The 12,316-nt window shown below is 43.2% G+C and overlaps 1 protein-coding gene across 5 annotated transcripts in view; it reads right to left on the bottom strand.

The window, feature by feature from the left end:
* SASH1 (SAM and SH3 domain containing 1) overlaps positions 1-12,316 on the bottom strand; it is a 314,530-nt gene that overhangs the window by 15,805 nt on the left and 286,409 nt on the right. For all 5 annotated transcript variants that reach the window (XM_038526301.1, XM_038526300.1, XM_038526298.1 and 2 more), the window contains 6 exons: positions 11,498-11,641; positions 8,171-8,306; positions 7,203-7,372; positions 6,281-6,490; positions 5,330-5,480; positions 247-360 (listed from right to left, as the gene is read on the bottom strand). In XM_038526301.1, coding sequence (XP_038382229.1) covers positions 247-360; positions 5,330-5,480; positions 6,281-6,490; positions 7,203-7,372; positions 8,171-8,306; positions 11,498-11,641 — 925 coding nt within the window. The remainder of the gene's footprint in view (positions 1-246; positions 361-5,329; positions 5,481-6,280; positions 6,491-7,202; positions 7,373-8,170; positions 8,307-11,497; positions 11,642-12,316) is intronic.

The following is a 12,316-nucleotide window of genomic DNA, read 5'->3' as shown; positions in this document are numbered from 1 at the left end:
GTGTGTACTGGGATGAAAGAATAAGAAGACCATTATGCTCGTTTCTCAAAAAACTCCATTGCCTAGTTTCTTGAGAGATATTTAGTCTTTTTAAGAATCTTAAGTACCAGTAATCCTGAAAAAATTCTTCCTTCCTATTGCAGTATTCCCAAAAGCGTGGCTCGGGCTAAGGAAGAAAGATAGTCATAAATGACCCAAATGGCTTGAATATTAAGGCACATTCATAATAATCTGTGTGGACATTACCGTGTTCCAGGTTCTCACTGCTTTCATAGCATCCTGAGTCTCGTGGAGAGCATCCACTCAGGCCCTGGCTGTCAACAAGAAGTTTCTCCTGGGATCCTGACTGGTCACTGTTACCTAGAGAAGGTAAACACATAGCATGGAATCAGGGAAGGAAAAGCAGAGGTTCAGAATCAATCAGACCCTGATTTTATCCTGCTATCAATCATATGTTTTTAAGCCTTGAATTTCTTCAAGAGAGCAAACTATTTTAAAGTGAGCAAAATAAAAATGAACAGATGAGATCAGATCATTTTCCTATAAAGTATTATTATGATAATAAATTTAGAGGGAGAGTATATAGTTGCAGGTCGTGTGTTTTAAGATACCCAGAGGAGGACTCTGGCATCAGGCCAATCAGGAAGAGGGAAAATTCAGAGCACTGTGTTAGCAGTCATGGTCCTTTCTGGGAGATTGTACCACAGAATGGAAACCAAGAGTGAAGATGCTCCTTTCACAAGCAGGTTACTTTAAGATTTGTCTCCCAAGTTATGTGTCACCAGCTTTCTAAATTTGGAAGCCAACATCAAAGTAAGTGGTAAATGAAATATTGAATTTTATTACTAATTTAGGGACATTCTGAGGTCTTGGTGACAAGTGCTGGTTTTCATATTCTCTCAATAGGAGTAAGGCTAGCAAATGGGGGCATAAAGCCCTAATCTGGGCTCAGCGGTTTAGCACTGCCTTTAGCCCAGGGCCTGATCCTGGAGACCCAGGATCGAGTCCCATGTCAGGTTCCCTGCATAGAGCCTGCTTCTCCCTCTGCCTGTGTCTCTGCCTCTCTCTGTCTCTCATGAATAAATAAATAAAATCTTTAAAAAAAAAAATGAAAAAAAAAAAAAAAAAACCTTAACCTGATGGGGGACACACATTAATCCTTCTGTTTTTGTTATTTGGAATGTGTTAAAAGGTTTTATTTCCTTTCTGCCTCTCCCTTTGTTTGGGGTCAGCATTTCTATTTACTGGACACAAAGGTAAGACCAGGAAAGTTCAGGAAGTCTCTAACTTGAATACTCTTTCAGGAGGGTTACTGTAAGTTAGATGTCCTCATTTTAAAGAACCCTCTAAAGAGAAGGATGTGGTGTTTTCTGTCCAGGGAAAGTCCCTAAAGTCAATCACATGGGAAGTAAGGGGCAGGGGAACCTTCATCACCCAGCCATGTCACCTGCACATTCGTCCTACATGGGAGTGAGGTTATTGTATTATTCAGAGAAAGTACTTGGGTCACATAAAACAGAACCAAGAAAACATTTTCTGCATAAATGGCTTTCTTTTCTTTTGTTTTCACTGTCCCTCCCCACCACCACATACATAAAGAAAAAAAATAAATCTGATGCCCTTTCTCAGATTGTTAAAAAATAAATTGTAGGAAGGCAGACGAGCACCATCCTGCAACGCACTAGCCATCCCATCCCTACTGCCCACTAACCATTTCCTGTTTGCATTTCTCACATAGAAAGCAGTTTAGGACACTCATCATGGCAGAGTAAGTCCTTAAAGTAGAACCCCACATTAAGAAGTGCTATTTTTTAAATGATTAATGAAAAATTAATTGGAAGCACAACAGCAAAACCATCACCCTCCCTCCCCCCACAGAAAGTAGAACATTCTAGAGTGATGTCCTCATTATGTGGAAGAGTCTGTGGATTTGAAGTTGCCTTTGTCCTCATCTAGTCTGTTATTTAGGAAAATGATACGTATAAAATGAGGGCTTTGAGCTATCAGTTACAACCCAGGAGAGGAATCAGTGTAGTTTGTCCTTGGCGAGACAGTTCAGTGTACCGCTTCAGCCAAAACAGACTCTAAAGTGCTGACCAATGGGAATGAAAGAGTGCACTTGTCCCTCTCACTGTATGAACATGCAGACTGTATCTGTGTCTTCAGGGATGCCAACCTCAGCAGACACAGCCGGGGTGCCTGAAGTTATGGTGAGTGAAGGGATCACCCCCTCATGTTGCCTGAAAACCAGTTCAGATGATGTAATCATGACACATGTCAAAGGGCTACACAGTCACTTTCTTCCTTAAAGATCCATTCAACAGCTACTTAGCAGGACTCCAACTAATACTAAAAGCCAATTTTTTTTTTTAAAAGAATTCTTTTTTTTTTTTTTAAATTTTTATTTATTTATGATAGTCACAGAGAGAGAGAGAGAGGCAGAGACACAGGCAGAGGGAGAAGCAGGCTCCATGCACCGGGAGCCCGACGTGGGATTCGATCCCGGGTCTCCAGGATCGCGCCCTGGGCCAAAGGCAGGTGCCAAACCGCTGCGCCACCCAGGGATCCCTGAAAGCCAATATTTACCAAGTAATTTGCCTTCCTTCATTAGGGAGACCTCTTAGATGTTCTGTAGATTCCAAGCCATATCCTCTCCCCCCCACTTATACTAGCATGAATGCCAAGATACAAAGGGTAACAAAGAAGGTGAGCTAAGACCATGAAAATTCTCATACTCAAGCGTGGAGGACAGGGTTTGGGGGTGTAAACCCGTTTGGGCACGACCTGACCTCAGGCCTGAAGGGACTCTGGGTTAAGCCCTCCCCCTATCTCACATACTCATGGGGTGGGTGGGGGTGGGGGGGGGGAGAAGAACCTGCTAAGACATGGAGATAGTCCATCATGAAAAGGTGCTTGTGCACTAGGACACACACCACCTTCTGGAGAGCAGTTACCTCGGGAAGGAAAGCTCGGATAGTAGGCCTTTCAGGGAGCTGGTTACAGTTCCCTGTATGTCTTTAAAAAAGAACTGAAGCAAATATGCCAAAATGTTGACTTTTAGTTGGATTTAAGAGGTGGATATGTGGATTTGTTTTTCCTCTGTACTTTTCTGTATGTGAGAAATAATTGTGGATTAAAATTCTTAATTATTTAAAAAGAGCTTTTCTGTGGCAGGCCTAGCACAGTGGTTTTGGTGTCAGTGTAGGGAAGTACTATTAGATAATTAGAGTCTTTTCCAAATGGAACCCTGTTACGAAGGCCTGCATTTCCCACGCATGGCTGTGTAATGAGAGGAACTGGTAGGTCTGACTGCCAAGCAGTGCTGGAGATGTACATGCTTCTGCTCTTGTGGGTGGCAGAGCTAGATCAGTAGATCTCTGGATCTGTCTTGTACATAGAAATTTAGTTTGACAGAAATCTATGGTGTTCCTTTAGGTTATCAGTTACTTAGAATACTTCTTAAACACAATTTAACTGCACTGAATGTAAAGTCTTATAATCCTAGGATAGGCCTGGACTCAGTCCATTGGCACTCATGAGCACCCCAGAGCCCCTGAAGCCTTTGTTTTAGAACCAATAAAGGGAAGTGCTACTTCATGCATTAGGAATATTCTAAGCAGTGGCACAGCACGGAGTTCAAATGGTATTTATAAAGAAGCAAAGAGGGACGCCTGGGTGGCTCAGCGGTTTGGCACCTGCCTTTGGCCCAGGGTGTGATCCTGGAGTCCCGGGATTGAGTCCCACATCGGGCTCCCTGCATGGAGCCTGCTTCTCCCTCTGCCTATCTCTCTGCCTCTTTCTCTCTCTGTGTCTCTCATGATTAAATAAATAAAATCTTAAAAAAAAAAATAAAGTAGCAAAGAGGCCTCTTTATACTTCTAAGTATGCATGATGATAGGCAGATTCCCTCCTATAAAATCTCCCCTGGTACAAACCTCAGGATGTGATCCCTGGAGGGACAATGAATCTGAGCCAATGTGGCAGGAAAGACACTAAGCACAGATCCATACTGTCTTACACTCAGGGTTTACCCTCACTCCTATGTTCTGAATGCGACAGGAAACATAACAGATAGGGTTTATAAACCAGCTGTTCCTAGTGGCTAAGGAAGAGCAAATGAGCTATTTTATAGAGCAGATGTGGTTCAGGAGAGTAGATGATTGAATGTTAATTGATATTCATATAGCTGGCTGGCCACACCAGGCACTGGGCCAGGTGGCTCTCTCTACACAACCTGGCCGCACGTCCACTTCCCAAGAGACAGGTCCTATACCAAAGAGACGCGGTTATAAAGTAGTATTAACTACGAAGCACAATTCTCTTCAAATCTATCCCTGGAGGCAGTGTATTTATCTAGGGTTCAGATATCTATTGGATGTTGTGTGGTCCTCTATGTTTATCAGTTAATTTAGAGGGAGGACTGATTAAGCAGAAGTGAACTTAACTGTACCGACTCACTTGCTTCCATGTCTTGTGGGCCTGATCCATTCAGTAATATATACATATATATTTTTTTTTTTCCCACCATTAACCATGGTTTTGGTTGTCTTTTAGCAACAGAAATGCTATTAGCTAGCGAAGCAGGGCGCTTGAAAGAAAATGCATTTGAATTCAATAACTAGAAAGGATACTCCCCTCATGATGAATAATTTCAGGGGTATTTTTGATGTCAGATTGAAGAATAAAGAGCAAGATAAGACTAGGTTAATGGAGCAAAGCATACAGCGTATTCAAATAGACTCCATAAAAGCTGCGAGCCTACTGAACTCTGCCTGTGGACTATAAAAATGAGCTCTCGCCTCGGCTGAGAACGAGCAATATGGAATTCTCTGCTCGCTGTATTCACTTCAGGTATTTCCTGCTGTTTCAGTGGAAGCTGATGAATGTCAAGTATTCATGAACCCTCCCATTCAATAAGAAAACTACTCCAGTGTGCTCTGAGAAGTGATTAGCCCATGGCTGGCAGGACGCTCCCAGGGCATCAGCTTCATCTGTGCCCAGGTCTCCTGATGACCTGCCAAGCTGCACATCCCAGCATTCCCAAAGGTGCCGTCTACTGTGCTAAGAAAACTGTAATTCGTTTCTCAATCCCTGAGGGCAGCGTTTTCCTCAAATGTTACCTAGAAACACACCAGGAAAGGAACCAGTAGTAAGGTTTTCTTTTGCTCTCCAGCATCAACCAAAAGGGCTATGTTGGCAATTCATACCTTTGTGCCATTTGACAGAGTACAGAACAAATGGATCCTGGCTTTGGATGGAGTGGGACCAAAGGAGTGTTAGATCAGTGGCTGATCTAACAAGGCACGCTTGTGTGCTGGGAGGAACTTACTGTCGTATTCCTGTAACAGCTCCACTGCTGTCAAGAGAACGGCCCTGTGTTCTGGGTCCCTGATATTTAACTCATCCAAGTCTTCCTCCTCCAGGAGCTTAAAGGTATCCAGGTCTTCATATCCATTAAACAGGAAAGTGGGCATGTGCTCCTGTGAGGGAGGACACAAGTGAGTCAGCAAGCTCTGCTACGTGATCCACGACCAACACCTGGCCTCAAACCCCTGAACACTTTCCACAGTCCCTTTCCTGCTAATTGCAAGATTGGTAACTATCATTTGTAATCTATTCTGCACCTCCCAGTTGCACAGCTTAGCAGGAAGGCAGGGCATTTCATTAATCATGGGTTAAGAAGACGGACCTTGCAGGCTGAGGTGGACTCCACTGGTTTGCATTTGAACTGTGCCTTTGCTCTGACTGACGCCTTTAAGGCCACACAGCACACAGTGGAGTCACTTTTCTTTCCTTTACAGAGCTACCGAAATCCCAACTCAAAGCCCTGTGACTTCCTCAGGAGCAAGAGGGTTTTGTAAGGAGGAAACAAAAGGTATGGCTGCGGCCCCTATGCACTAGATCCTGGGAATAACACTGGGAGAGGGGCCGTGGGTGGATCCTCACAGCCTGTGGGGCTGAGTGAACAGGGCGCCAGGGGGTTTGCGATTACAGCCCTCCCTGGTGGTAGCTGGAAACTCACAGCTCTTTGAAAGCTATTCTTGAGGCTACAGCAAATTGTGACCTGGGACTTATGTGGTCACCTGCAGCGGAGGTCAACAGCCATGTTTGAACACTGGTACCTGTTTCTGTAGAATAATAGATATTTATTGTAGTAATGGGCCACCCTTGTTGGATGACATAGATCACCCACGCCCTTCCCGGAAAGTGCCCTTGCTTATTTTAGGAAGAGGAGAAGGCAATAGGTTGCCATGTGTGACTACAACAGGAAGAAACTAACTTTCAGGTTGATCCGATCAAGTAGATCTTCCACCGATTTGGGCTGGGGTGGTCTTCCTTTTCTCCTCCTTCTGGTGGGGCGCTTGGGCTTCTCTTCTTCCTCATTTAGCACATCTACATAGATGAACTTGAATGTGCCGACTTTATTGTTCAAGAGACCCATCCAGGTGCCCATGGGTGGCTTGCTAATTATATCAATGACGTCTCCTTTCTGCAGCCCAGGGAATAAAGATCTTTGCATTAGGTACATCTCTAGGCATGAACTGTGCACCAATTAGATGTGTTAATCAGGATTCCACAAATTACCACACATAACTGGGAGCCTGGCAGTGAGCCAGAGCTCTCCTGACTCTGCTAGATTCCATGCAGGCCTGAGGTCCCATACCCTCCACCCCTTGCACCACAAGATGAGGTGTGGCTGAAGTCTTTGTTAGGGCTTCCAACTAGGTGGGCACCTGGCTTTCTGGATGCCTGGTCCATCATCCAGACCTCCTACTTCCTAGAGAAAGACTCCCCACCAAGCAAATGCCAGCAGCAGTCCCTGTTCTATAACTGCTTAATGTATTTTGTGCAGCGCCATCTGTCCCATATAAACATTACTGGTCAGTCACACAGAGAAGAAGGTTTCTTCAGCTGGAGAAAGACAAGAGCTGGAGGGTGGAGGGCAACAGGAATTCTAAAAGGAAGCTGAGGTCAAAGGGAATGGCTAGGGGATGAGGTGATGACAGAGGATTAACACAAGACCCACCTTTGTCCTCAATGCTAGCTGGGTCTCTGTTTTTGTTTTTCTGTACTGAAGAGACAGGTTTATCACAGTAGCCAAGATACTGGCCAGTATGCACCACGGGAGCCCAGCACTGAGCAGCAAGGAAAACAGAACACCTCTTGAAGATATCAAGAATGGCTCTGAGGTGGAGACCTACCTTGAGCTTGAGTGAGTCTGTGTCATAGGGACTGGGCGTGAAGTCCGTGTGCACCCTGGCACGTCCACAGAAGGGGCCCCGGTAAGGGGGCTCCTCATCATCACCATCTTCTGACTTGACACTCTCCCTGTTGCTGGTCGAGGAATCAGTGGTACTCACTGTTTGACCACCTGCACAGAAAAAACAGGAAGAACAAGGGTAAATACGGATTTCTTGTATAGCAAAGCTTAAAGACATCAAAGGTATCACAGGTTAGGAAACAAAGGGACAGAGCGGAAAAGTCACAGGGATATGTCAGGACCATAGCAGGGCCAGATTAGGAGTCCAGGAGATCTGAGTTTTCTGTTTTTTATCCCTAATCAACCACCTAAGTAGACCAGGGACTCCAGCAGGCTGCCTTTATGACCTGGGAATCCAGGTTCCACACACCAAAAGCCTTCAACATTCATAAGCTCCCAGGCTTACTATTTTTACCCTGTTTTACAGGTGAGGAAACTGAGAGAAGTCCAGTTACTTGCCCAAGGTCAGTGGCTTTGAAAATGGTGTTGCTCTCTTCCCCTTTCCCATCCAGCTGGCACCCCCATTAGCCCAGGAGTGGTCGAGTAGCTTGTGTTACATGTGACATTTCAAATTCTCTCTTCCCCCACCTCTTAATTTGTTGGTCATTTCATGAGCCTTTCCCCTTGACTTATTTTTCCATATCCTTCCATTCTCCAGATCCTTCCTTTGAGCTGCTTTCTCCATTTTCTCCAATCAAAATTCATCACCCCTTCTTCTGTGCTACTGCTATACGTCTGCTACTAAACAAATAGGATGCTAGGTCCACCTGTTTTGCAGGTCTGTCTCTTAATAGCATCCTAAAGGTAGGAACTTGGTCTTACTCATCTTTAAACTGCCTGACTCTGACACTCAGGAAAGTCTGATTTTGACTCCAACTGAAATCTTGTATAATTACAAACTAGACGTACTCATCGAGCTCTGCCCACTCAGAGAGCTGCGCAGACTCTCTACAGAACCTCCGGCTTTGAGCTTGGGCTTGTCCATGTGTTCACTGTCAGGCTGTGAAGATGGAGGGGAGCCAGGCATTCCATCAAGACCCGAGTCCTGAAATGAGTTTCAATGAAATTAAGTTTCATCAGAGTGGATGGGTGTCATTTTATAATCTGAGGCAATTTAGCTCTCAACAAAATCAATCAAATCCATTTTTATACCCATATTTCATTCTGTACCCAATATTCTCCTTTTTAATCTATACACCCTTGCATCAGTCTGAAGTTGTGGTTCATGTAACTCAATCATTTCTCGTGCTCAAATAGATATTCTTGAAATCTCCAAGAAAAATCTATCTCCCTCTGAGAACATTTTATTAAAGGCTTAGAGCCTTCTAGCATGGTCTATAGGCCAGTAATAAAGCTGGAGTTCAAATGCAGATCAAGTACAATCTATCAGTAATGTAGTATCTGGAAGTACTATCAGAGAATATTTAATCAGAAATGTTTAAACTTAAAAAAACCAAAAAGGCCAAATTCTTTTTCTGTTTATGCAAATGCTTGGAATTAGCTAATGAAATACCAATTTAGGATATACAGCAAAAATACCAATTTTTTGGTCTATAATAAAATTTCTCTATCACCATTTGGTTTTTGCTCCTTTTACTTCCTTTGTGTGTTGTTAGTACAAAGCTGTGAAGTCCCTTCCAGGTCAGAATGCTGACAGGCATGACTCAGCAGTACTCTTCCACTCTTAGGGTGGCTGTGTAGCATTAGCTTGGCAGCCCCTTGTTTGCACATATAAGTACAGCATGCTTGATTGGTGGTGCTATACGGATAGACAATATCATGCTTCAAAAAGCCTGCAGTCAGAATGGTTTACTTGCCAAAATAGACCTCTTTCTGGCATGTTCCATAACCACGTGAGCACAAAACCATCTAAATGAAACCTGTTATTTGCATAGTGCCGAATCATCAGAAGGGCTCTGACCTGATTCTGCGGGTCCTGCAAACATTTAAGGACAACAGTAATGGCAGCCTCTGATCCAAAACACTTTTTTTTTTTTTAAGTAAGCTCTACACCCAATGTGGGGCTTGAACTCAGGACTCTGACATCAGGAGTCACATGCTCTACTGACTGAGCCAATCAGGTGCCCTCAAAACATATTTGTGCTTTACATTTTTTTTAGATTTTATTTATTTATGAGAGATACACAGAGGCAGAGACAGGCAGAGGGAGAAGCAGGCTCCATGCAGGGAACCTGATGGGGGACTCGATCCCAGGACCAGGATCATGCCCTGAGCCAAAGGCAGATGCTCAACGACTGAGCCACTCAGGCGTCACTGTGCTTTACATTTAAGTGAGCAAACAACCTGAAAAACAACTATAAACAGAGGTGCCATCAGTGTAAAGTAACTGAAGCTGCAAAGTGTGAATTCCTAAATGCGTTTTTAATCCTCTTTCTGAATCATCAAAGAAGTCATCTGTCCAATTATCTTTTTTTAATGCTTCTGAAAACCATGCACATTTTGCAAAACAGCAATATGACATATACATCTCTGATACTGTATGTTCTCAAATGCTTTTATTAATTTATTTATCACATATTTGCTGATTTTACCTACAAGAACAAGTACTAGTCTAGGTGTTGGGCATAAAGCAGAAACAGCAAAGATCTTTACTGTAATGGCTGATATATCTACTAAAATGTTAGGGAAAAAAAACAAAACAAACCAAAACCTTGCAACATTAGTTTCCTGTCTCCAAAAAGCTTTATAATGATCATTTATTCCTTTTCTTCCCCCACTTATGTGAAATGACTGCTTTAAAAAAGAGAATTAAGGCTTGTGCCTGTTCTATGGTAGTAAAATTATAGAAAACAGCTCAAAATAACATTAACATTCTGTGCTCCTGATCCGTAAGGCAGAAACCCACTAACAATGTACGTACACAGGAGCTTTTAGTAGATGTTTCAATTCATGGGAAAAGCAACTAAATAAAGTGCTTTCACTCCCTGGTGCTGCTTTCAGTGACTGGCATGTCATCTGCTTCATAGGAGAGTGAACAGTTTGCCTCATTGCTGGGCCACTAGACAAGGAAGGAAAATAATCATGGAGGCAGCCCAGACTTCCCCTGTAGGTCTCACAAGCCAGTTTCTCAACCTGAGCACTGTCAGCATATTGGATGGATAACTGTGTGGGGAGCTGTCATAAAACGTTTGCCAGCATCCCGATCCTGTATCCACTGGATGCTGGTAGCAGCCACCCTGCCCCCACCCCCACCCAGTTGTGAATATCAAAAATAGCCCCAGTTGCTCTGGGACTGGAGGGGAAACAAAAATCTACCCTCTAATCCCTTCAATGAGAACCACTGTAATTCGGTGAAGACACCATGTGGGCTTTGTCTGAATCACAGTGCAGGCTACCAGCTAGAGCTGGTGGTCAGGAATTCAAACAGGGAGCTGCTTGGGTTTTAGCTTACTATGTCCACCAGAGGGCAGCCGCTGAGCAAAAATGTCTGCTTTTCCTGTTTTTATTTGGTGGATAGAGCAGCATTACCTACACATTTCAAGAAAACAAACATCTCACACACAGATACTTCAACGGACTACACAATGAATGCTACAAAGGTGCAAATGGTCAAAATTACCTCAAGGCTCAGCTCTCCAAATGCCTTTATTCCCTCCACCCATACAATAGGACAGGAACTGGTCATGTTTCTACTGATGAATTTATAAAACTGGAGGGGGGTCTATGCTGTGCTATCTTAATGGCCACAGGGAGGTCCAGTTAGTGAAAAATGCCCCTTCAGAAATGACCACTATGGGGAGCCCTGCAGTCAGAAGACTGAGTCTACTTGCTATGATCTTTTGGAGAAACTTCTGCAACCTTTTTTAAAAATCTGCTAAGGAAACAGGAGTGTCTTTTTTAGGTTCGATTCTGGTAACATCCATTTTGTAGCAAGGAATATTTCTGCAAATAAAATCCTCCCTTTGTATCAAATGTTAAGTGCTTATTGCACTAAGGAATAATCATTTCTTTACATGTTATCTTTTTCTTATGTGTCTATAAAAGGCAGGGTCTGCATCATGGATTCCCAGCACTGACCATGGACTGCTCTAAGTGCCTTGTAAACGTTTACTGAATCTTTGAATAAATTACTGAATAAAGGTCTATCGAACTTCTGTGTCCATAAACTAAGCATGGTCCGAGAGCCTCGTTAATATTAATGAATAGTATTTAGCACCATATCAAATCTCAGGACTAATTATCCTTGGCTTGGCACTTTGCTCAGGAGTTACATACCTGCTCAGAGACAGAGCTGCTATATTTTTTAGACATCCTCTTCCTCATTGTCTCTTTCACTGATTTCACCTTTTTCCCAAGAGAGATGCGAGAGGCAGTGGGTGATTTGATAACTTCTTTGTACACAAAATCTCCTTCTTTACTCTGAAAAACAAAGTAAGTATCTTTAATCACAAATGAAGCCCAGAAACAGGTTTTATTATTCAAACCATTAATGTTCTACCTCTCAGAGAAATATTGGCATTCCCTCAGGATCTTGAAATTTTTTCCTATGTTAACTCAGTGCTAGGTTATTTATCTTTTCGACTAAAAATTAAAAGCTACTCACTAAGGGGCTTTGCGGGTTTATTTTTATTTTTTTATGGAATTTATTTTATAAGATTTTATTTATTTATTCATGAGAGACACAGAGAGAGAGGCATAGGCAGAGAAACAGGCTCCCAAAGGGGAGCCTGATGCAGGACTCAATCCCAGGACCCCGGGATCACAACCTGAGCCAAAGGCAGACACTGAACCACTGAGCCACCCAGGTGCCTCTGCTTATTTGTTTAAAGTGGCATGTGGGTTACATTTTTTTTAACCTTAGTATCTTCTAGTCTACTTTTTCTCATTTTTAGATACCCAAGGGGACTGCATTTCAGTGATAATGAACAAAATGGCAAATCTCAGTAATTGGAAGTCCCACGTCTGATGGGACTTACATCACTCTAGAGCTCTGTGTGGTCAACTGTACATTTCCTTCTCTGAACAAGTTAGACTTGTGATCACCGCTCATTTTATTTTACATTGTGTGTGTGTGGGGGATCTTTCCCCTGAGAA

The sequence above is a fragment of the Canis lupus genome, chromosome 1, assembly GCF_011100685.1.
Source record: "Canis lupus familiaris isolate Mischka breed German Shepherd chromosome 1, alternate assembly UU_Cfam_GSD_1.0, whole genome shotgun sequence".
NCBI classification, from domain to species: Eukaryota; Metazoa; Chordata; class Mammalia; order Carnivora; family Canidae; genus Canis; species Canis lupus.
Note: the sequence above shows the minus strand (reverse complement) of the source record. Positions and strands in the feature narration are given on the sequence as shown.